Source organism: Culex pipiens, chromosome 3 (genome assembly GCF_016801865.2).
Source record: "Culex pipiens pallens isolate TS chromosome 3, TS_CPP_V2, whole genome shotgun sequence".
NCBI classification, from domain to species: domain Eukaryota; kingdom Metazoa; phylum Arthropoda; class Insecta; order Diptera; family Culicidae; genus Culex; species Culex pipiens.
The window spans coordinates 159098323-159125308 of record NC_068939.1 but is presented as its reverse complement, the minus strand read 5'-3'; the positions used below and the strand labels follow the sequence as shown (position 1 = coordinate 159125308).

At 34.5% G+C, this 26986-nt stretch overlaps 1 protein-coding gene across 5 annotated transcripts in view; it reads left to right on the top strand.

Annotated features, from left to right (window-relative positions):
• Positions 1–26986, top strand: part of LOC120415017 (spectrin beta chain, non-erythrocytic 1) — a 166370-nt gene that overhangs the window by 104401 nt on the left and 34983 nt on the right. For all 5 annotated transcript variants that reach the window (XM_039576409.2, XM_039576400.2, XM_039576392.2 and 2 more), the window contains exons 3-5: positions 214–381; positions 22782–22898; positions 26580–26966. In XM_039576409.2, coding sequence (XP_039432343.1) covers positions 214–381; positions 22782–22898; positions 26580–26966 — 672 coding nt within the window. The remainder of the gene's footprint in view (positions 1–213; positions 382–22781; positions 22899–26579; positions 26967–26986) is intronic.

Here is a 26986-nt window from a genome sequence, read left to right as displayed (position 1 = left end):
TTCAATCTAATGTCAGACATAAATCACAATTTTGGATGGAAGACCCTACCGAGCAGAGTGAGGTCCATTATGTATAATTTACTATTCCAACACCCCGGTCCTTTTGCCGCCCGGCAGTGTCTGTCGTCTTTGCCTTTGGTCAATAAATCTAACGCAAACAAACCCTATTTTGGGTTCTCTCTCTCTCTTTCTCTATTTTCACGCCCCCGATAGGCCAAAATGGAGGTCGAAGACCTGTTCACCGACCTGGCCGACGGGATCAAGCTGCTCAAGCTGCTCGAGATCATCTCGGGCGAGAAGCTGGGCAAGCCCAACAACGGCCGGATGCGCGTCCACAAGATCGAAAACGTCAACAAGAGTTTGGCCTTCCTGCACACTAAGGTAAGTCCGAGAGATAGTTTTGATTAGGAAATTAAGCAAAAAAAATATCACAGAGTTGGAGAAATCAGCCTTACAATTTCAGTGTCACTTTTTATAGCACTTTTTATACTAAATTCTCACTCACTTACTCACTTATTCACTCACTTACTCACTGACTCACTCACTCACTCAATACTTATTTACTTACTCACTCAGTTACACAATGAATCACTTATTATCGCAATTCTTTTACTCACTAACTCAGTTACTCACTCACTCACTCATTATCGAACTCACTCACTTATTCATTTACTCACTCATTCACTTACTCAATCGTTTACTCACTCACTTACATATTTACTCACTCACTACCTCACTCACTGACTCAGTCACTCATTTAAGAAGCTATTAGACTATGGCAAACAAACAAACAAACTGTTTGACAGTTAGGCCGTTAGCCTGCTTTGTTTGTTTGCAGAAACGTCAAACTGCATACATTTGGCTTTGTTTGCGAGTTTGTCGCAAACAAGTTTGCGAGTTTGGAAAACTGTCAAACACAAAAAATGCGAGTTTGTTTGTTTGCCAAAGTCTAATAGCTCCTTTACTCACTCCAAGTTACTAAAGAGAGCAAACCATTTTAATTGTTTACATTTTGATAGCATTTTTGTTTAGAACACTGTCAAAATTGTGTCGAGATTTGAATAGACTAATTCTAGAGTTTTTTTTAAATAAGGTCATATAAGCTATTGTGTTTCAAAAACAAAAACTTCGGAATTGATTGTTCAAAAAAAATATTTCGTCTTAGATAAAGTACTCTAAAAGTTCAGTCAAATCAAAATAATATAAACTAATCGTTTTTCGAAGGTTCAGAGAATCACACATGTGACATAATTGTGAAACACTACATTCTCGTAATCCTTCCAAATTACTCAATCCCCAATTTAAAAGAATGTCACCAAACAACTGCACCTTTCAACCAATGACTGCATCGCCCATAATTACCCAAAATCAGTCTCGACCTCGTGAGACCGCCGTGTTTGTGATCGCTTAATTGGCCAGTTTTTGGACTTTTGTTGTTGTTATTGTTAGCGTTTTGCGCAATCGATATCACCGGGCCAAACATACAACCGCTCGTTGTTGTTGTTATTGCACCCAATTTAATGTTTTACTTTGTGAGCTAATTTGGCTATCAATGGCTAATTGCGACCGCGAACCATTGCGTGCGATTACCTCGAACGAGATCGGCGCCCCCAGGGTTGAAGCTGGGTACGAATTGGTAATCAATTTTTTTAAATAGTGAGTGAGTTAAGGAGGTATCAGACTATGACAAACAAACAAACAAGTTCGCACGTTTCTGCAAACAAATGCAGACGAACAGACGAAGCAGATGAACTTCCAAACTGTCAAAAAGTGCGGGTTTGTTTGTTTGTCATAGTCTAATACCTCCTTTAGTGAGTGAGAGAGTGAATGATTGAGTGAGAGAGTTAGTGAATGACTGAGTTAGTGTGTGAGAAAGTAAATTTTTGAGTTAGTGAGTGAGAGAGTGAATGATTGAGAACAAGATTGAAAAGGTGATTTAGTGAGTGAGTGAGTTAATGATTGAGAGAGTGAATTATTGAGTAAGTAAGTGAGAGAGTGAATGAATAAGCGAGTGAGTGAGTTAGTGAATATTGAGTTAATGAGCGAGGGAGTTAATGATTGAGTTGGTGAGTGGGGAGTGAATTATTGAGTAAGTAAGTAAGAGAGTGAATGATTGAATGAGTGAGTGAGTTAAAGAATGACTGAGTAAGTGTGTGAGAAAGTAAATTTTTGAGTTAGTGAGTGAGAAAGTGAATGATTGAGAACAAGATTGAGAAGGTGATTTAGTGAGTGAGTGAGTTAATGATTGAGAGAGTTAATTATTGAGTAAGTAAGTGAGAGTGAATGAATGAGCGAGTGAGTGAGTTAGTGAATATTGAGTTAATGAGCGAGGGAGTTAATGATTGAGTTGGTGAGTGAGGGAGTAAATTATTAAGTAAGTAAGTGAGAGAGTGAATGAATGAGCAAGAGAGTGAGTTAGTGAATGACTTAATTAGTGTGTGAGAAAGTAAATTTTTGAGTAAGTGAGTGGGAGAGTGAATGATTGAGAAGGTGATTTAGTAAGTGACTGAGTTATTGAATAAGTGAGTAGCTGAGTGAGATAATGAATTAGTGAGTGAGTTTGTGAGTCAGTGAGTTATTTAATAAAATAGTGAGTGTAAGAGTCGATCCCCCAAAATCAGCTTCAACCCTGTAACTTGTCCAACGATTTCACTTTTTATCGAATCACTTTCGGTGGTGGTGGCGGTGGCGGTTGGCCACCACAATAGCAGCCAAGGAGATGCTCGAGGTGTGTTGTTTTCTCACCTCGTTGGCCATTTAAAGTACCTAGAGAGATGTTGTTGTTGGTTTGGATCATCATCGAATCAAAACTAGCCTCTACCGTTGCCGCCGCCGCCGCTGGTCATAATCGTTTCACGGATTGAGAGATGACCACTAAATGGATTTATTATTATTTTTTTGCTTTCATTTGCTGCCGTGAGGCCGATTGTTGTTGGCGGCTGTAACGAGGCTGCTCCTACTTGTGGCAATCATCGCGTTGAGATTTTAGGGTGAAGCAAAAATGGAAGCACTTGAAAAAGTTACGAAGGGGAGGGCTGAAAATTGAGCCTAGTTGCGTCACTTTTACTTTTTTTAAGGAAAGATTTGTCGATTAAAACTTGAAAAAAAGATGTTTTTTATGATTTTTTTAATTGGATTCGCTCTAAGCAAGTGATGCGACCTAACAAAAAATAAATAAAAAATGTTGTAAAAATTTGTCTAACAAAGATGCAGCTATTCAGACTAAAGCGGCCAGCCCTACTGCGTTGTGTTTACCGCAGAAAGGAATCCTTTCAAAGGATTCTGATAGCTGATCACATTTCACATTTCACAGAATCTATTGGGGAGGAAGGATGCGTGGACATACCGTAACGCTCTCCAAGGTATTGTCGTAAAAATGTATTTTATAAATTCGACAAAAAATAGGAAGCAAATCACATTCAAAGTTAATTTGCTGAGCAAGTATTTGGATCTGCTCTAGACAACCAATACGACCATAAATTTAAATTATTTGAAAAATCAAAGAGATTTTTTCCGGCGTCGTAGATCCATGAGATTATTTTTCAACAAGTGTACATTACACCTTAATGTGTGCAAATATAAGCCATTAAATTATCTAAACGATGGTTTTGCTTATGACAGCGATAAAGAAATCTCTAAACGTTCGATGCAGATCCGTCCAAAAGCCGTACATAATTTAAGCTGAGCTCGTCACACCGCTTGAAGTTGGCACAACCATTATTAATCATCTCTCGTAGGTGCATAAAATAAGGCCCATCAGCAGCAGCGACTTGAAACAACAAAACAAAAAATGCAAAATTATTCCAAACATGCCCAATCCGCGCGCCCCAAAACAAACTCTCACTACGAAATTTCACACCGCGACACGATCGCTAGCGCTGACTTATGGAGTGAGACTCCGCCGAGTATCGTCACATAACGTCGCGTAATTTTCCCACAGATGCCGGCAAACACCTCGCTCAATTCCGATATCAAAACACCCCCCGAGAACATTAGCATACCCGCCGACAATCTGCATTAATTTGGGCCTGCAATATTTCAGCTGACATGCCCAGGTTTGCAAACATCGGCCAATAGACCACCACCGTCCATGAAATTGTCATGAATCAGCATTTTTAATTGCTCGGAGGTTCAACCAGCTGTAAAGGTGATTTTTTTTTGCTAGCGGTCAACGACTCTCTGGCGAGATGGGTGCAACACAACGTTTTGGGACAGATTGCCCAAAAACAGCGTTTGGCACCCTAAAAAAGCATCCACCCATGAACGGTGGTGCGCCAAAATGGGAAAAAGTGTTGCACCAAATTTAGTCATTTGGAGATTTTTTTTCGGTTTAACTCGGAATGATCTGTGGGCTACTTTAGAGGGGGGAGAAAATAGCGAAACAATGTGACACCCTCGGATTGGATCATCGTCGGCGGTTTGTCCATTGTCGGTGGAATTTGCGGTATTTGGGGTGGACTTTTTGGGCATGCCATTGTGTTTCGATTTTTTTTTCACGAGCTGGTCGAATCGGATTTAAGGAGAACAATTGAAAAGCGAATGAATGACAATCTTTAAAATCATTGGAAGTAAAAATGCCTGTGTTTTGCAAATTACTCAAAATTGTCGTTTGTTTTGAAAAATGTTCATTATCTTATATCAGATCTACCTGTTTAAGTTTCACTTGCTTCTAGAAAATTCGTAATTAAAATTCACAGTGAAATGAGCTGTATTGATGATTTTTAATTTTTCAAACGCAATTTTTCGCAAATTTTCGTGTCGGTCGGAGCGTTTGGTACGGTATGTCCACGCATCCTTCCTCCCCTGTTGATTCTGTGAAATGTGGTCCGTTCACAGAATTCTCTCTGCGGTAAACACAACGCAGTAGGGCTGGCCGCTTTAACTTTTGTAATTTATTTTCGGGTGTTCTCGGATGTATTGCAATTATGAATAATGACAAGCAAAGTGCTTGAGGCGTTATATAAACACAAGACTTACCAGCATGCTTTTATCGGACTAGCTGCGTTTGTGTTAAAAAATTAGATTAGATTCGTTTTAGTTCGTATTACTTGCTTAGAGCGAATGCTTGACACAACTTATTTTCCAAAATGGATTTTATTTGTTTATCACGGAATTTAATTTGAATTTGAGATTTACGAGAATTTATTGCACCTTTTGGACTTCTCTTGGTCGCTTCACTTGCTTAGAGCGGATCCTTACTACCGATCATCGAGTTCCTTTTGATTGCAATATTTTGTTTACTTTATTTCAATTTCCTTTTACAAATCTTCACATTATTTCAATTTAGTCGTAACTTGCTTAGAGCTAATTCGTTTTTATAGACGTGTTTTTTAAAACGACCAATAAACAAAATCTTTGCCGAGCTACCGTGGCCGAGAGTCCTGTCTGGCTCGGCAAAGTCAGTTCCCCTAAAAGAGTAAATCTGCTCACTGGGAATACTGACCGGTAGGGGATGGGTTTCGACAAGCGGCGTGCTGGGTTTCCAATCCAGTCATGAGTTCGATTCTCGTACCGGGATGATGATGTAAAAAAAAAAAATCTTATTTTTTTGCTTTTTGGATGTTTTGAAAACCTCTGACCGGAAACGGTTTCAAATACACTCAAAAAGCAACAAATGAATACTTTGTTTATTGCACCTTTTCACAAAAGAAATATCTAGAAATCTATGTTAGAGGCAATTTGATCCACAATTTTCGATCATTAATTTCACATTTTCGGCATCTTTTGAATGTTTGGTTGTATCGCTTGCTTGTTTGGTCGAATTTTATTGCAATCACTGCAAAAATCACTATTTTTTCAAAAAATCATGACTCGGCGGCAGATTTTTTGACCATACTTCTGTATGGCTAAAAAGTTGTTGGTTTATATATAAACATATCAAAAAATCTCAAAAATAAGAAAAATACGTATTTTGGGAAATTTAGTTTTTGTAAAAAAAAAAGTTAATTAAAAAATCGGCAAAAAAATTATCCGTGTACTCAATATTACTTATCTCAGTTCTTTTGATCGAAATTTTTTTTTTTCGATTTGCAATATTTTTTTTCAGTTATGAATGAATTAAATTATAGCAAAAAATCACAAAAAAAAATAAAATTTAAATAGCAAGCCACAGTCTCAACATTTGAATGAAAAAAGTATTTTAAAAAGCATTTTACACTAGTTCAGTTGGTTTGCAATCATTAGTTTTCAAAAAATATAAGATTTGACGAAAACAAACATTTTAGCGGATAAAAAATAACTTTTTTCGGTACTGTACATCGAAAATGTTCAAAAATTCAAAATATTTTTGAATAAACCCAAGCATGCTCAAATGATTCTAAACGCAGATGAATGCATTCAAACCCTTTTCAGGCCGGCATTTGAAAAAAAAAATTTGGTTAAGGCCGGTGCAAATATTTTTCAAAGTTTTTGTCCCTCGGCTCTGGCCGGGGTCGAGGGGAGGGCAAAAAAATAAAAAAAAATATAAATATTGAAATAACAAGCCATAGTTTCAACATTTGCATGGAAAATGTGTTTTAAAATGCATTTTACACCAGTTCAGTTGTTTTGCAATCATTAGTTTTCAAAAAAAAAAAATTTGACGAAAAAAAGATTTTTAGCGAAAAAAAACTCTTTGCTTTAATCAACATCGAAAATTTTCAAAAATCCAAAGATTTTTAAATCAACCCAAACATGTTAGAAATGATTCTAAACGCAAGGGAATGCATTTTAAATTGATTTCAACTGATTGCACTTAAATTTTCATTGAAATATTGAAGTTTATTGAAAAAATGTTTTTTGTCTCTCCCCCCTTTAAAGTTGGCTCGAAAAATCAGGGGGAGACAAAAACTTTAAATAAAATTTGTACCAGCCTAATAATGGGAAAATGATTCTGAGGACCGTGCGAAAATTAGATGGTACTTTTGAAAATTTTCACATTTTGTTAAATTAATTTCAGCTGATTGCACTTGAAATTCCATTGAAATTTTAAAGTTTTTTGAAAAACATAACTTTTTAAAATATTTTTACCAGACCAGCCTTATCCGAAGTTTCGATATCCCAAGTGATTTTTTTTTCTGAGGCCTTCAGATAATCGAGTCTGGACTGTATATCAATTTTTTTGTTAAGGGTCCAGTAAACAAAATTTGATTTTTTTTGTGTTTCCCAGATCCTTAACCTGTCGTTTTTTTAATTTTTCAGCGAATATGAATTAAACATGTTCGAATATAAATTTTACTTTTTGGCCATCTTTTAATTAGTTGGTCGTATCACTTGCTTAGAGTAGTTCCTACACATCGATCATAAAAAATCTCATAGAATTTTTCAGTACAGTTTTTGCTAGCTAATTATTTATCATCGATTTTTGGTTGCAAGAATCTTCAACTAAAAATTTTAGTTCTGACACTTACTGAGATCGTGGAGGAAATCTTCGATTTTACTGTTTCAATTACAGGTAAAACTACAGTTAAATCTTCTCTCGTCGTAGATGAACATATTTGTAAACAAAACAAAATAAATATAGTTAAAACAGTGCTCAAAAATGAAATACACGAACAAAAATTTAGATTGAAGGCGATTTACTTTAACTTATTTTATCTTCTCTTATTGTAGGTAAAATTAATTTCCCAGCAGAAAAATAAATTTTTGCAAAAATAATTTCACCATTAGTCATCTCGCTTGCTTAGAGCGTATCCAATAGGATTTCAATTGATTTTGATTCAATATTTCTTTTAGTTGTTAGACAAAAAACAAATCACTGCCAAGTGCACCACTAACACGAACTTCATTGTTATAACCGCCCCTGCGAAAATCAGCTGCCCGCCGCGCTGACTAGCTACGCCACTCAACCTTCCCCACTAACCATGAATAAATTAATTTAATTTACCGGCAAATAGAAACCGCCAATGTTGCACTTTTCCCCTTCCCCCTTATCTAACTCAATCGCCGGCCGGTCACCGTTCACTAATCAAGCTCGCGCGAATCAATATACCTGTGCTACCGGTTTCGGTGAGGTAGCATTTTTTCCCCAGCAAAATCACAACACTTTACGTGTGCGATTCCGTCGACACTATCTATTGTAGCCCCGGGTCCCCCCCCCCTCCCCCTGCAATTGACACTTTTCATTATCGATTGTCGCCACCGACTAAGAGTGCTGTGGTGAAGAGTGGGGAGGGGGACTGCTGAAAATAGGTCAAGTGCTGACCGTTTCGAGAATGAATATTTTATGGACAAATTGTCGGACTGAATAGCGCTAGAGCGCGGTCAATTTCGGAGAATTTGGATGTTTTGACGAGGTTTAGTGAGTCGTGAACAAGGTTCGATTGTGGTTTGATGCGTTTTTTTGTCAATGCGAATTTCGTGACATATTCAGTCTATACAATGTGATTGAATTAGATTAAAGGTTAACATTTTTTTTTCGCTTGCCTAACCGGATTCTAGACTTTTAGTAAAACAAATCTCTTTGGTCGTAATGCTTGCTTAGAGCACATCCTTTTTTTTGTTGTGAAGTAATTATGAAAAACAACGTTAATATCTTAAAAATCGTTCAAAGTCAATTAAATTTGGCAGGCTATTTGGTCGTATTACTTGCTTAGGTCAGATCCTGGAGCTATCTTCAAAAAGTCGAATTCTTTCTTTTTTTTTAAATGAATTTTGCAAATTATTTTCAAGACTGATTTATTTTAATGACTTTTTAGTCTTAATTGTTAACAAAATTGTTAAGTGAATCAATTGTTTTTGTTTATTTTTGCAAATAAAAAAACTGCGACTTCTAAGTGGACCAGAAATTTCCTAAAAGCACCGTTATTCAACTTTTCCATTCCAAATTCCAACAATACGCGAAACTCAATTTAAGATTCAGTCCACAGTGTGCCTCCGTGCCGGCCACGATAGAATTCTAATTCAAATTGATCATCATTGTCGGTTTTTCTGTCATGATCAGCGAACTCCGCGTGCGCAGTTTCTCTCCATATTAGTCATAATCGTGTGCAAATGGGACGCGGATTGTGGTCACGTTTTGCTGCGTGAATGGACAATTTTGCATGTCACATCAGTGGGGGGGAGTGTAACTGTCCGAACTTGGACGATCGGGTCGTGGAATAACTGAGGGTTTAATGGAGTCATTCAGGATCAGTCTTGTTTTTGCGTTTACGTTTTTTTGTTTTGACGTGTGGTCAATTGAATTCGATAGAGTTTGGCAAAAAATAAATAATTGCATGATTAATTACGAATTTCACGACTGCATCTGCGTGAATAAAGCCAAATGCTTCTGCACATTAAATCTTCCACCAATAAAAAAGAATCTGTTGGTAGCTACTTTTTGCGCACTTAAAATCTACCTTTTTTATTTAAATTTTTTGCTCGAACCCCCTCAATATCAACACTTGAAGCAATAAGTATGTGCAACCCACGCCACGGCTTGGCAAAATAATTGCATTAGGGATTGCGCTTGAAAATCAACAGATTACATCCTTCCCTCTTTTTTATTTATTTGCCAACTTTTTGCTTAGCGTCGGTAAAGCTGCGCACAGACCTCGAAAAAACGCTGCACGAACGACAATAAAATTAAGGTACTGCCAGTGCTGTGTTGAGTCTTTGTTTTTGGCAAACTTTTTTGCGATGAAATTTACGTGTTTGTTTTTTTTTCACGAAAATGTTATTTGGATGTGCCTTGCTGACCTGGTGGTGTTTTGCGTAAATGTTTGAAAAAAGGTAACAAGAAATTTAGGACCAATTACCTTTAAAAAAATATTTTATTTTAACCAAACAAGTTGAATCCATTTTGCAAAAAGTCTCGCGGATCGTTCTGAACATTTGGTGGACGATTCTATATGTAAAAATAGGCAGATGAACAATATTTCCAGAATATTTTTTTAAAGGTCCTGTAATCTATTGTGTTTCATATGTTTATAGGACCTATTAAAAAACTCTGGATTTCAGCAACATATATATGCCTTGACATTCCTAAAAAAAATTTAAAAATTGATGGAACTTAAAAAAATAAAATAAAACAGAATGAAATTTAATTTTTAAGATGATAATTAAAAATTGGTTTGTGTACCGAAAAAACCAAGGAAAACTTGATTTTTTATATTTGTTTATGGATCTTATCGAAAGAGCTTCACAAACACTCACTAGAGTAAAAAAAAATCAAGAGAGAAAGCGAGAAAAGAGAAAGAGAGAACAATCCTTCCTTCACTCATTCCTGAGATATCAGAGAAATAAAAATTCATTTACTGGTTTTAAAAGCATTGTCATAAATGTCGATCTAAATTTAATATTACAAAAAGTCGAATTAGAAAAACAATTTTGTTAAATTAAATGTTTCGGAGATGATGTAAAAAATGTTTAATTTAATGAAAAATCTAAAAATGGGTCAATTTTTTCAAATGATTAAATTTATATATCTTATTAAAAGAGTTTCACGAATTAAAAAATACAATTTTGAAAAAAAAAATGTTTAGAAAACGATTAGAAATTGGTTTATTTAATGATAAAAATTTGAAACATTATCGTTTTTTTTTAATAAATAGATGAAAGAATATCATAAAAAGAGTTCACGAACACTCTCTGGAGGAAAAAAAAATCAAAATAGAGAGAGAGAAAAAAGAGGGAACAAACCTTTCTTTTCTCATTTTCTCATTACTGAGATATCAGAGAATTGGGAGTTTGAATAATGGTTACTAAAGGTTGTGTAAGAAATTTCTATCTCAATTTAAACATTTTTTTTAAATAACAGTCTAAGAAGTTGAAATTGTCAGGGTTAAAAATTGGTTTGCCTATTAAAAATCTCAAACATGGTCGATTTTCTATTTTTAAATGAATGTAAGATTGAATTAATCTCATTAGGAGAGTTTTACGAACACTCACTGAAGGAAAAAAATAAAAAAGAGAGAGAGAGAGAGAGAGAGAGAGAAGAAGAAGAAGAAGAAAGAACGATCGTTTCTACTCATTCCGGAGGTATCAGTGCAATAAGAGCTTATGATTTTAAATGTTTTGTCAGAAATTTCAATCTCAATTTATTTATTTTTGTTTTTTTAGCTTGTAGCTAGTAGATGAAAATGTATGGTTTCCTTAGCTATAGTAAAAAACTGCCGGTTGTTTTATTTATTGATTATTGGAATATTTTTTAATTAGATGCAATGAATGGCGATCTAGTCAGTTTTGGATCAATGTTATTGAAGATAGGGGAGAGTGGGGAGACTTGATCCCCTTTTTTTGTATCACACATAACTCTGTCAATTTCTCACAAAACTATAAACTTTTTGCATGAATTGAAAGCTTAAACATTCATCTGTGTTTGGCTAATAAGGATATTTCATCAGATGAACTCTTCGAATCATGCCAAGCGTTTTAAAAAAATATTTTAAACCGGCATTTTAAAAATGTTAGGGGTAACTTGATCCCCCTTTCAACATTTTGAAGAAATCTTAAGCAAAATGTTTGTTATTCATCCAAACTTTTAATTTTCTATAAGTTACAGCAATTTCACATAAAACCTGTACGTTTGTGTTCAAAATATAACAAGTTTATTATGTTAAATATTTAAAAACTTAAAATATTATTTTTTAGACCAAAATTAAGCATGTTTACAAAAGCTGGAAATTTTTGTTTACGAAATTTTTGAAAAATGGTTCAAACTGCAGTAAGTTATGTACAACTATACTAAAGGAAACTATGTATGAAAATCCAGCTCAATTAATTAATCTTGAGGCTGATTCCAGTGACTGTAAAAATGCAGGGATCAAGTCTCCCTAAACGCACTTTTTTAAACAATTGATTGTAAAAATAGTATGACGATAAATTTAACATCAAATGCGTAAGGGTTTTGGAGTTGATAAGTTTATCAAACAATTCATATGTAAAAAATATTTTTTTGAATAATTTTTGAGTGTTTTCTATACATATCAATACAAAGAAAAAAAGATCTCTTGGAAGTTTTTTGCAGCTCGTTTTTTGAAAAATGTGTGTAACTGAATCTAAACTTTTTTAATTTTTTTCTTTGTTTTCTACAATGAGTTTTAGTTAATTTCGCACAACTTTCTAGAACAAAGCTAATTGTTTTACCCACATGCTGACGAGATACAGGCTTGGGATCAAGTGTCCCCGGGGATCAAGTCTCCCCACTCTCCCCTACGTCAATTCTATTTTACATTTTTTTAAATTTGTTGCGTGCGCCATTAAACATAAATTTTTATTATTTTTTAAATAATCGGCTCTGGTTGGGTGGTTTAAACAAATTTAGTTTTAAAAGTTTCGACGCAAAATCTTTTAAAAACATTATGCAAGAATTCATTGATACATTTGATGGTCTCACATTCCATAATGTATTGATAAATATTCAATAGGTAATTGATTAAAAAGTGAAAAGTGAGGTTGGAAAATTTTTGGTTTTCTGAAATTTTAAAATACTCAGCATTTTTAAAATGATAGTCAAAGTTATGCATACAATTCATAAATCGATTTAAAAAAATCCATTTAGGACAATTAATGCAGTAATTAAATTTTCATAACCTGCGATTAATTGTTTAAAAGAAGTCTCCTTATTTAACCTGGTCTAGGGATCGTGCATAAACCACGTGGCCTTCAAATTTGAAATTTTCAACCCCCCTTTGATCGATTTTGAAGGATATTTCTGATAGAGTTTCCTATGAACCCAATATTTATTCTGTTGATTCCAAAAAAAAACAAGTTCTCTGCATGGAACGACAATGTTACTCCTCCCATTTCTATGAATTGTAATTAAAAAAAAATTGCATTAAAATAACTTTTTTTATATTGTCCTCCATTCAACTTCTTTGCTTACCTTTTTTGCTCAGTACCATTTTATTAACTCGTGCTTTATTTTCGCTATTTCTCGTATTTTTTATTTCTTTCGATTTCTTACACTGTCGCGCTTTTGCTTTTTGCCTCCATCCGCGCGAGGTGGCAGAAAGTCAACGAACTTTTCGTCCATCGCTCGTTCTTCTTCCTCTTCTTGGTGCCATTACTACTTGCCTCATCACTGGGGGGTGTCATTTAGGGGTGGGGGAGGTGCAGCCTGCTGAGGGAATGGTGCTTTTCCTCAGACGATCAGAGTTGCCCTCCACCCCTAACCTGGCACTGTTAAAAAAAATTCTATATATTTTTTGAAATTTAAATTAAATAAATTAAAAATTAGTTTTGTGCCAAAATATTTACAATTTCGAAATATTTTTTTTCTTTAAATTTTCACTGTGCACCGGGCAAAGTTTCAGCTTGGATTTCGAGAGTGAGTTTTGCGGTTTTCCGCTTTTGCTCTCACCAGGGCCATCACACTGACTGTTTGGGCGGTTCGTATTACGTGGATAATGCCAATTCGAAGGAGAAGGAGAAATGTAATTATTGTATCATAGCCAACACTCTCTCTCCCTCGTGAACACTTTTGTAACTCGATGCAATTTGTTGCATTTCCGCCCAACTGATTCCCTTTGCAATGTATCGAAAAGTTAACTCAGACAGAAAATCGAAATTAAACTGCTTTCCTCATGGTACTCTAATTTTATCCATGGGACCCATAATATCCAAGCCAGTTTCATAATTAACTTAATAAGTTGGTCACTTTCACCTCTACTTGTCATATTTTTATCATCTCCAGCTTTAAAAAGAAGACCCACTTATCGAGGGACGGGGGTAAAACCGTTACACATATTGCTGTTAATTTTTCTCCATTACACCTATAGTAGGAAAAATAAATGCCCGGTAAAACTGACTGAAAAGAGGTGTCTCCTCGTCGCGAACCAGTTTACTCACGGGTTGGGATGCTGCACGGCGGACGACATCGTGTCTTGCTCTGTTGTCAATCTGCCCGCGGGGGCCCTCCCTTTCTCTGGCGTAGGAACGAAACTAGCTTCGCACGCACAGCCACTTGTCCCGCCATCAGGGGAAATGGTCGGCTGGAAGTTTCAGTCAGGTCTGGCCTTGAGTTTGTTGATGAATTTTATTCCCAAAATTGTTAAAAAAAATGCTGAATTAAAATTAATTTTTCACTTAAGATTTTGTAGGTAAAATTTAAATAAAAAAAAAAGTTGAATAACAAAATTGCTCCCTAACAACTTTTTGTAACAGAAGAAAATTAGGTCTGATGTCTTGGATGTCGGAGCTGTCATTTCATCTATTCCCATTTTCTAATCATAACAGAGCTGCACACTCTACATTACTTTACATAAGAATGTCTTAAAATTTGGCGAAAATAAAGTCCATTTTTGTTAGCCTCAAGATAGTAAACATCTCATTTAAAAAAAAATCTCGAATTTGTTTTAGTCAGAAAAGGGTTGTGAAGTACAGAGCAATTCTTTGAGACAAGGATTTCTTTTAATATTTTCGATTTGGATGAAAATTTGAGTGTACTTTTTTACATGACAAAAAAAGACAACTTGCGTCATTATTTCGTCCGTACAATTTTGACAGCTGCCCATACAAAAAGACTTTCAAAATATTCAAAAATATGTATTTTGAGACCGGTTTTTCTGATCGATTTGGTATAAAGTTGGACAAAGTTCACTCCAAAAAAAACCCATTTTTTAATTCGACTATACAAACAAAAAATACAAATATAATCTTTTGAGCTATAGCACAAGTTAGTAAAAATTCATTTGACAGCCAATTATTCGAGAATTCATAATTTTTGAAAGATAAAAAAATTGGCTTTGCCTTATTTTTATCGTTTTCAATTCATAGCCACTATAAATCTAGATAAAATTTTCAAAAGATCCTATCTGCATGGGAAACCCATAACTCATAGGTTGTTTGGAATATTTACTCTAGAAATAGGTTGTTTTTACATGTAGATGTCATGACCATGATTTTCTATAACAATTTTTGGCGCGAAAAATTTCCAACATTATTTTAAAAATTTCTAAAATATCAAACCTGAATAAAAAAATTTAAAATAAAAGCATTATTTTGAAATCTCAATGATTTCTAAAACTTTCAAAATTTGAAACAATCAAAAAAAAATTAAAAAAGCTTAAAAAAAATCGGTTTCTAAATCTTAATATATTTTAGAATTTTAAACACTTGATGTGTTTTTGAAATAATAAAACAATAATTTCAAAAAAATTTACAGGCATCAAAATTCCAAAATAGTTTTAAAAATTTCTAAAACATTGAAATTCAATTTAAATGAATAAAAATCTTCAAATATAAAAGTTTTTTTTTAATCTCAATGATTTCTAAAATTTTTAAAATTTCAGACATTAAAAAAAAATAAAAACTGCTTCAAAATCTCAATATTTTTTTAAATTCAATTTAAAATTAAAATTAATAAAAAAATATTACCAAAATTTTAAAGACCTTAAAGGAATTAATTTTTTTTTTAAAAACATAAAAATATCTAAATTTCAAAAATTGAGAAAATTTAAAAAAAAATTGAGAAACTCTCAATTTTTTTTTTTTAATTTAAAAATATAATAGAAAAAAACGAAGTTGACTTTATAGCTGTCGGCCACCATTGCTAGTACCAACCACTAGTGTCTTCCTTTTTATCTACAAGGACTTCGCCGCCCTGGGCTCCTAAGTGTATGAAAGTATGGCACGGAGCGACGGCGCCGAATACCCATATTTACACAAAGAATTTTAGAGCGCCCGCCGCGGGATTCGAACCTGCGACCTCTGGATTGTGAGTCCAGTGCGCGGTCCGATTGATCCACACGGGCGGGACGAGGCCGTTGCAAATATTTGAAAGTTAATGTACCTTGTCTCTGGCCAAAGTCGAAAAGGCAGCAAAAAAAATAAAAATAAAATAAAAATTAAACAGCCATTAGTTTTAAAAAATGCAAAAAAAAACCTTTACTTTACTTTCTACAGTACCGCAGTACGTGGACATTTCACAAAACTTCAAAATATTATTTGATTGCTTCAATAAAGCTCAAAGTGCTTTTCAACGCTGAAAAAAGGCATTTTTGCACGTAAATTCATTCGCACATTTAATTTTTTTTTCGAAAAAGAATTTCCCATCTAATTTTTTTAACCAAAACATTTTTTTAATATTTTCGACAACCGAAACCTATAAAAAAAATAATTTTGTCAATTTTCAGATTTTTTTTAATTTTGAATACATAATTATTGTAGTACTCAATATTAAAACTCTTGAAATCCTTGACTTATAAGTTTACAAAATTTTTAAAATGAAGAAAAATTCCCATCAAAACATCACACTTTGCAAAAACATTCCACCATCCCTGTGGAGGTTGCTGCACCGCTGGTCCATATACCGCTGTGTGCAGAGTTGCATTTAGCACACCACACCACACAGTTTCTAGGTCATCAACGACATGCGTGCTGCTGGGGTTCGCACACCCAGCGTTTAAAAGACTTGCTCGCAGGCGACGAACCCGATTCTCGTTCTGCATAAAGGTGGTACGGTGCTTTTGAAACGGGCATTCGATAAGGTGAATATAATTTATCGAAGTATGCAAATTAGGGAGGGGGACCTTGTTGTTTTAATCAAATGTTGTTGCAATTCGTTGGAGTTGTTCACTTTCTTTTAAAAATGTTACAATTTATAAGGTTTCTTTCGCTTGTAGAAATTCAAGGCTGGCAGTGTTTAATTAATAAGATGTTAACGCCTTGCAACCGATCGCGTAATTGTATGCTAATAAAGAAAAAAGTGCATCTTAACGCTTCACGGTCGATCGCAGTGATTATTTCTTTCATAGTTATCAGCTGATGCTAGCTGCTTTTTTTTGTTGCAACCGAGTACAGATTGCAATAAAATAAAAATGTGTAAGATTGGAAAAATCGTTTTTGAAGAAAAAAAAAACTCAATTTTCAACCATCAACAGTAATAAAGAAGCGCAAACACGATGAACTGGAAATGACAAGCAATTGTTTCACACAGTCACGTCCCATGTGTCTGTCTTTGAGTGTATCCCGCATAAAAAAGTACCATATAAAAACTTTTTTTCATATGGTAATTGAACTTTAAACTATATTGTTACTACCATTTCCAAAAATGTTTGACTACTATTTTAGAAATGGTATTTATATGGTTGGCATGAATTTTTACTATCTCACAAATGGTTTAACCATCTGGCATAAGGGTGGTTAGCAATGGTAACCTTAAAAAACTCAATACTATTTTCGTCAAAAAACTGTTTGTTGTATGGTAAATAAATGGTTTAGGTACTATTTGGCAAAAAGTAACCTTAAATCAAACAGTTCACAAATAGTTTAATATAGTTAAATTTTAATTTTGGGAAATTGAAAAACGATTTCACAAATAGTTACCATTTCTCAAAGTGTCATTGTATGATCCAATATGGTAATCAAATGGTAATTTTTTATCCGGGATGTTGTTCCGCCAGAGATGCACAACATGGATTATTATGCTCGCGCGGTTGGCATGTTTTACCTACTTACTTAGTTTTTTTCGCTCCTTTGTTTTTTGTTTCATCTGATTCATATTGTTTTTTTTTCTGCATTTTTTTTCTTCTGCTACGTTCATTCAACACCCCGCTGTGGTTTGTTTATGTTTTTTTCTGTTGTTGTTGTTGTTGCGGCTGCTTCCCATGTTCTTCCTGGTACAATGGAGGAGGACGAGAAAATGTCGCGCCACTAGTCTGGGAGTTGCATGGGCAGAGTTGGTTGTTGCTACTGGATAAATGCTGCGGTAAATGTCTCTAACATGTGAACGGTGCCCCTCAAGTATGTCATTAGTTTGTTTCTCACTTTTGTTGGTGGGAAAGTTGTTTTTCAAGAAGAAATTAGCTTTGTTGTCATTATGATTGTGATTTCGATTTTGATTCAAAAATTAGTCTGATGGAAATGTAAGTCTTGAAAAAACATTTCCCAACTTATTTTTCAAAATTTTCAACCAAACTCTATTGGGCAAATTAAATGATTTAATCTAGTATTTGAATTTAAAAAAAAAAAATATTGATAAACATGGTAAAATAATCCGATTTTTACACGATTATACATCTTTACACCTGAAGCCCCAAGAGTTTTCAGACGGAATTTTAACTTCTAAAAGCTATATCTCAGTCAATTATTACCCAATTTGTGTGATTCTTGCTACATTTGATCCGTAAATATCTCTAGAATGATCTCTAGGGTAGATCTAAAATATATACATTTTCCCTAAGTTCCAAAATGAATACAATTTCCATTTGTTTATCTTTGAGAATTTTACTATTTTTGCAATTTTTTGTTAGTTTAATCGAAATCAATGTTTAAAGTTGCATTTTCAACCCCCGATTTTGTTCATTTTTATTTTCCTTTCTCCATTACCATTTTATGAATTTTTATGATTCAAGACTAACATTTTAAATTGAAAAATATTTAATATTACGCCATTTTGAAATGTTAGTCTTGAAGTCAATAGTCATTTTCTACCATTGGAAATTTGACCATTAGTTGTTGAGATATTGGCATCAGAAAAGGGGGCTGTTTGACTTTAAAACCTCATAATAATTTTAGTGCTTCACTTTGCCGAAGACATCAAATCGATCAGAAAATTATTGTATGGACAGTTGTCAAAATTGTATGGAGACTTGTATGGGTGAACTAATGACACAAAATGGCTTCTTTGGTCAAAGAAAAGGTCCCCAAAAAGTTAAGCCAAATTTAAAAAAAAAATGAAAATAAAATCAATTCGGTGAGAGTTGCTCTCATCTTCAAAATGAAACTCATGAAGAAATGAGTTTAAAAAATTGGTAATTGAAAATAGACGAATAATTACCTTGGAAGTGAAATGCATTTTTAAGATGAAATTTATAAAAAATATGTTTAATTTTTCATATTAAATAAAAATTACAGAAATGGCATATACATAATTAAAAACTAACTTAATCCGACTATGTGGTTGATGCCTTCCTCATTCTTTATCAACAATTGGCGATTCGATGGGATTGGACAATTTTTTCTATCTACACAGCTAAAAAAGTAGTAATCCAGCTGCGTGTAAAAAGCCTGGATGTAAAATAAATATTGCATTATTTTATGCAATTTTATGTGATTTTACTTAAGTGGCCAAAACTTGAAACAGGGTTGCCAGATTCTCAATGTTTTTTGCTCGTTGGAGAGGTCTTTCGATTACCTACCCAACGGTGGTCGGATGATGGATCCGGACATAGTTTAAATACATTTAAGTGAGATCCGGCATAAAATATGTACATAAATATCACTTAAATGACCATAACTTAAGACAGGGTTGCCAAATTCTCAATGTTTTAGACTCGTTGGAAAAGTATTTGAGTCGATTTCTAACATCCGGATCTTATCTAACATCCGGATAAATACAAATCACATTTTATACATAACTTTTGAACTACTTATAAAAACTGAATAAAAATCAATAGGCACGTATGGGACCTGAAACCAAATCAAATGCAACTGGTTTGACCAAAATCGGTTCAGCCAATGCTGAGAAAACTCAGTGAGATTTTGGTCACATACACACACATAGACATTTGTTCAGTTTTAGATTCTGAGTCGATAGGTATACATGAAGGTGGGTCTACGAGCTTTATGAGGACTTATTTTTGCAATAAAATTACTTTTTTTTTGTTGAGGAACAGTTCAAAACAAATCTTAGTTACAATGTACTAGAAATAATTAACATGTTATTGAAATCAATTGATTTAATTGTCCAAGTGGACTACAGCGTTAATGTCTGAACAAGGGATCGTCGTGGAGCAGCTATTTAGATTCGCATGGTTTGCGCGAACAACAGGAACAAAAATAACAACAAACAACAACAACATTATTCATCATTTCTGCACTCGACCAACAACCACGCACCATGGAACCGGCTCTCTGACCGGCTTTCGCGCGTATTATTTATATTATTATCATTATGGGAACGCACTCTTCCATATGAATGAGTTTCTCGTGTTCTGTCTGTTTTTTTTGTTTTGTTGTGATATTTTAGTGACGACTTAGTAGCTGGTTACTTTTGTGATTTGTTGTATAACGGAATTAAAGATTTGGAAATTGGGAATTCGAATCCAGGGTTCGAATCCAGTTTAAACCAATTTTTTTTTTTTTGCTGTTATTAGCTCAACCTGGCATGCAGTTGTGATTACAATAGAGTAACAAACTGTAAACCGTACTCAAGCCTAAGTGTGTCAACTCTACACCGTCCGTCACCGTGGTGGGCGTCACTTCCAACACCAGTCTAAACTAGGTATTTGCCACCTTTTTTCGCGCTCTCTATCTAAAGAAGCCCCACAGGGAAGACACGGCTCTGACGGGTAAAATGAGCGCGAATTGAATAATGAAAAGTGTAACTGTTGAGGCGGAACACTTCGTGCGGCTTTCTTTCTGTTTTTTTTTTGCAGTCACAGTAAAAAACAAAAACATACTTTCAAAATTGATTTGAAATTAATTGTTGAAATAGTAATAACGAAAAACTTAAACACTTTTATATTTTTGTTATTTCTTATTTTTTGCTGTGAAGGCAAATCGAACAGCAGTGCCGAAGATGATTGCGGGGGCGGATCGCTGATGGCGGAGAAATTCGATTCGATCGGAGCCGATTCGCCGGCGATCGTTATGATGAGTTGAATGTTGGCAAACAGATCACGCAGGAGTAGTGCGCTGGCTGACGGGCTGGCAGAAATAAAAAGAAAACATATTATGCATTCTCGATTACTCAAGTGGAGCACACTGTCATTCGATCGAGTGAAAACAGCACTAAGTCGATGTCGCTTTCCAACGGCTGATGATGGGTCTTCCTGCCGGGTGTTAGATTTCATTAGTGCCAGCCCAATGCATGTCGGATCCATAATTGATATCGACAATTGATCTATATCCCAAGTAGCAAGAAAAACATCGCTCTTTATTTTTTTGTTGAACAATTGCTGCATAAGTGTTTTTATACGTTAATTATTGAACAAGTGTCAACAAATTTGGTCAATTGTTCACATTTTGATTAAAAAACCATTGTTCAACATGGCTGTGTAACACAAATGCCAAATCTAGCAACGGATTACGAATAGTTCATTTTGAAGTTTATTCTTACCTCAATGAAACATGCTTGTAGAACTCGTAAAGCAAAATGACATTTGCAGACATGATGTTTCATTTCGGTTTGCTGAACGTGATAACATAGTAGATTTGACCTTTCTCTTCGGCTGGGATTTCTCGTAAACAAGTTGTTTATGTGAAGTTCGCGTTCGTGTTCTAAAATCCGAGCAAGGACATGTTGACGAAACAAGCAAGGATAGTTCTAAACATAGAAACAGCTTACGTTCGAAAGAAGTTTGGGCAAACTGTTAGTGATCTTGGTAAAACCTAGATGACCGCAGACTTCTTATTGACGTTTAGGCCTGCTCTTCCAACATAACCCCTCGTGGAAAGAAGCAGACGCGCGCCCGGACTTGACATTTGAAGTGATCTTGGGTTCGATACTTGCCCTGAGCATTCTTCATCAAAAAGGAAAACTGAAAATGCAGCACCGGGAACCAGCAGCAGTAGTAGAGTAGTAGTAGCAAGCGATGTTAATTAGCACTCAAACATAATTGAAAAAAAAAACTCCAAAGGCATAACTAGGAAACTGAATGATTTTTTATGGTTGATATTTTTGTATTATCCATCATTCATATTTGTATTATTCATAAATGGCGTATCCCTGTCCAAATTAATAAATTACAAAAAAAAAACTAGTAGTTAAAGTATCGTAAAGCGACATTACTCACAAATAAAGCATTAAATTAAGAAAAAAAAACTTTTAAGCGACGTATTTTATGAAAAGCCTGTTTAACATTCTTGTCTGCCACGATATGTTCTTGAACGGTTATAAAAACGTTTGCCTAACTCCCTCCTGAATCTTAAAGGCAGAATGTTGTTAAACGGTTCTAACGACGTTATCCAACCCGGTTCAGAATCTTATAGTTAAGAGTTCTTATGACATGTTCATCAAACGTTCTCTATGCAAGTAGGACGTGCGCTGGTAAAACTTAATTAAACCACGCACATTTCTAACAGGTTAAGAGATGTTCAACAACAGAAAAACGTGCGCTTTTTCCAGCGTTCAAGAGTTCTCAAGGACGTTGGGAAAACATAGTAAATGAGTTCAACAACAAGTTCGGAAATCTTTTGGCGAACAAAGTGTGCTACTTGGGATATAACAAGATTTATTATTTCAATCGCAAGGTCTCAGCTTTTATTCCGGAACCTTTGATTATAAATTTAATTGTTGCAATGAAAAAAAATAAAATTTCAGTCAGTTTTCGAAGCAAATTCAAGCCTATTTACTAGTGAACGGTTGATTCAATCAAACTATTTTGGGCAAAATATTTTCAGCTACTTGCTGTAACCGACTGGAACTCAGGTCACTTTCCCATCATTGGCCATATTGTGCTCTTCAAAATAACTAAAGAAAAAAGAACACACACAAAACAATCAAACCCAAGCTCAAATCAGTTCAACGAATTTTAAAAGATCATTCACAGTTCACACTTGCGTTCGCAGCTTCTTCTTCAGTTAGCCAGAAGGCGAACGAAAGACCTCAAGACCAGTTATGTTTTTTTAGCTCCGAAAGAGCAGTTTGTTTGCAGCTCAGGTTAATTACTTCTTTAAATCTGCCAAGCTCATTGTTATTCCATACCCGGCGCGCGGCCTGGACTTTAGCGAGTTATTGTTGGTTTTCTCTAACGGTGATTTTACTTTTTTTTTGTTGGGTTCATCTCCAAGTTTGCTCTCTTATCTTAATTTACAATTCTTGTTGTGCGGGTTCAACCGACTTGACTTCTTTTTTTTTCGGGACCAGAACAAATTATTTGTTATTACGCGAAAGTAGCTCGAATCTAATAAAAATTTCGCACTTTTTTCTTTTCCAGGTTCGTCTCGAGTCCATCGGAGCGGAAGATATCGTCGATCACAACCCGCGGCTTATCCTCGGTCTCATCTGGACGATCATCCTGCGGTTCCAGATCCAGGAGATCGAAATCGATGTGGTAAGTAGAAACACCAGAAAAGTATATTTTGGAAAATCTGTGAAATTTATTGTAAATTTTGTAATTAATGTCGATGTCAAGATATGATTCTTTTATGAAATTTTCTGTTCAAAAAAGCCTAACATTTGAACATTTTTTTTAATTTTGAGCTTTAATCTTTTTCTAAATGTTAGGCTCGAATTATTTTTTTAGAATATTTCAAATAATAAATTTCACAAAAAGGCGATCCGAGATGTTGCTGTCTTTCGATATCTTCTCATAGCGCACATAACATGAAAATATTCTTTGATGTTGATTTCAATGTAGAACCCTTTCAAGATGTTACATCAGAATTTCAATGCGAAAATCAATAAAAAAAAATGATACAGTTTCATTAGTTTGTAGAATATTTATTCCATGATTATTCATCCTGTTTTTTTTCTTTCTAATGACAGTAAAGTATTTCTGAGCCAGTCATAGAGAATTGCTGATTGTAGATGAGATAGAGCCATTTTTTTAATATTATTTCCGACTTCTCTAAGAAAATAATATTTTATAATGGGTTTATCTCGGTATCTACATTAGCAAACTATTTTTCATTGGCCCAGAGGTACCTTTCAGACAGAACAGAAGCAAAAGACATCATAATTTTAGAATGTCTTCTCTGAAAATTTATGAAAAAGCATAAATTTCAATAATTTTCTATTAAAAAGCCCATCTTAAAACCTGCTGAAATTTAGCATACAGATATATACCAGTCATAAGGGAGCGTTCTTTTATTACGTAACGCAGTAGGGGGAGGGGGGGTCGAATGCCGTGTTACGCTTCATACAAATTTTTTAAAATTTGTATAGAAATTTTGTTACGAGGAGGGGGGGGAGGGGGTCTAAAAATTCGATTTTTTGCGTTACGTAATAAAAGAACGCTCCCTAAGAATTCAAAGACATCATAATCTTTGGATGATTATTCTTCAAACTCATATATACACAGTTAAACAAAATAAAATTTTGGAAATTTGAAAATTCTACGCAATTTTACAATTTTTTCACAAATAAATTTACGTGGTGATGCATTCGATTGTAATATTTCGATCTTAATTTGTCGATATTTAGTCGTAATTTGTCGATAGTAGATTGAGATCATTCGAACGTAATTTCTTGATCTAGGGGAAATTCTCCTATGTTTGGCAGGTTAAGCACTCGCACCTAACTTTTATCCAATTTGCTGATTTTCACTATTTGAACAACTTATTTTGTAAAACTGTTCAATTTTTTTTATAAATTTCTAAAATTGTTTTCTTGTTCATAAATTCCAAGAATCTCAAGAAAAAAAAATAAAAAAAAAAATTTCAAAAAATAAAATTACAGATTTCTAAATGTATCAATTTCAAAAATTTGAAAATTTTAAACAAAAGCTTAACATAAATTAAAAATGGTTGAAAAATATTCGAATTTTTAACTTGGAATTTTCGGTATTTTTCATATTTTTCGAATTTGATATTTAAAAAAAAAAGAATTTTACTTTATTGCCTTTGAAATTTTTATAACTTTAATTTTTTATTTTCAAGATTTTTATAATTTTTAATATTAATTCAGCAAAATTTCAAATTTTTATTTTTTATTTTTAAGGTTCTTTTTGTATTTTAGATTTTTTATTTTTTTTATTATTGACGTTTTTGAAATTGTAATTTTTTTTAATTATCATTTTTTTTTAATTTTTCAAAAAAATATTAAAATTTTTTAAGAATTTTGAATTTTATTTTAATTGATTTTGAAATTTTTATAACTTTATTTTTTTATTTTCATGATTTTTATTATTTTTAAAATTATATTTTTTAAGTTCTTTTTATATTTTGTTTTTTTTTTTATTTTTCATTTTCTAATTTCTAATTTTTTCACGTTTTTGAAATTGTTAAAAAATTTATTTTTTAAAAAGCTATCAAAGTTTTTATTTTTTTAAGAATTTTGATTTTTTTTAATTCTTGATTCTTAGATTTTTTTTTGTCGTTTAAATAACAAAATTTAAAAAAAAAACATATGATTTTACAAATTTTGATCGTAATTTCTCGATCCACAATCGAGCTTTCTAAAAAAAATCGACCGTAATTTCCGGTGGTAAGTCGTAATTTGTCGATGATAGATCGAGATTTCTAAAAAAAATTTGATAAGGTAAGTCGTAGTCTTATTATCGAGAATTCTCGATCGTGAGTAGAGAAATTACGATCGAAATTTTACGATCGAGTACAATAATCACCACGTTAGATAAATTACACAAAAGAGGTTATATCACATATCCAATCATCCAAAATTAAACTTTTTTTTCTGTGTAGATTTTAATGAATAACTTATTAAAAATGTGATGTAACTTTTTCAAAGGGCTCTATTTCGCTTACTACATGATCTAAGAAATCGTTTAAGTTTTGGGTGGGAAGACTTCCCTGCTGTCCCTGGTCTCACACACAACATCAAACAGATAACTATTTATAGATTTAAGTTTGAAAGTCTTTTGAAAAACTGTAATGTGCAGATGAATCAATGTCTGATGTTCGGTGGAAATACATTCCGATCCATTGCGAATTTTTGTGATTTGTTTTAGTTCTAAAAGGGAGTTAAACTGTTTTATTGAGAGCGAGTTGTGGCGCTATAACCACGGCAAATAGTGTCCAGGGCATTCGTGGAAATACAATGTCCCATCCCAGAGGGTCCCGGAGTACCAAACCTTCTTAGCATGGTGCTCCCAACGAAAACAAACCAAATCTCGGAGCGAATGGTGGTGTGTCCCCACGCTTCTTCCTCCCCTGTCGATTCAGAATTGTGTTGTTGTTCGAACATTAAGTGCTCAAACTCAACCCAATTACAAATCATCTCTGCGATACGGCTTTACGCAGTAGGCCTGGCCGCTTTAACGCTTGTGATGTTTCAATGCATTCTAATGCAATGGCGCACTACAAATGTTAATAAATGACAAGAAGAGTGCTAGGCGTCATCTAACCTAAGGCACTCTCCAGGATCCCTTCGAAAGATTGGCTGCGCTAGGGTCTGATTAGATTAGATAAAAGGGAGTTAAACTGTTTTATTGTTTTTTTTTTCTCTGTGTAACAATTTCTTCTAAATATTCCTACAATTTCGTCGAAGATTTTCCTCCTCCCTAACTGGGTAAATCGACAGTAACATTATTTCAAAAATGTTTCTAAATAGATTCATTACATGCTTCTACACCAAAAAATACCAACTTGTACCTCTTCCCAAATTTGTCACAAGGTGGGGGTACCTGCACCACGCAAATTGCTACCGAATTTGAATTTGATTGGCAGACCAAATTTGTTCGCTTCCCAAAAAAAGCAAATCTCTACATTTTCCAAATAAAAAAAAAACTCAAACATCGCGCGCCAATATCAAAGTGGACACACTTTTCGGAACCGGTTTTCGGGGTTCACCCAACCATCCGACAACAACAACATCACATCAATACAACAGAAAATGTGGGCAATTTTGATGGAAACTGAAAACTGACCGACCAACCGAAATATTATGTTACTTCCCCTTTTTTGGCGGCCCGGTTGGTGGAAGAGAAGAGAATTTAAATAACGATCATTAATCAGATGCAGATGAATACTCGCGGGGTCGGGGGGAAATTTGCGCACTAATTCACTCGACCTTGAGGAGATTTTTTTTCTAAAACGATGATTATTTCTCCCCACAGGACGAGGAGAACGAATCGTCGGAGAAGAAATCCGCCAAAGATGCGCTGCTGCTGTGGTGCCAGCGCAAGACCCAGGGCTACCAGAACGTGCACATCACGGACTTTAGCGGCTCGTGGCGGTCGGGGCTGGGCTTCAACGCGCTCATCCACTCGCACCGGCCGGACCTGTTCGACTACGGCGGGCTGATGCCGGGCCGGAACATCGAGAACCTGAACCACGCGTTCGAGGTGGCCGATCGGGAGCTGGGCATCCCGAAGCTGCTGGACGCCGAGGACATCGACACGGCCCGGCCGGACGAGAAGTCGATCCTGACGTACGTCGCGAGCTACTACCACACCTTTGCCCGCATGAAGAACGAGCAGAAGGGCGGCAAGCGGATAGCTAATGTGAGTAACGCTGGGGGTAG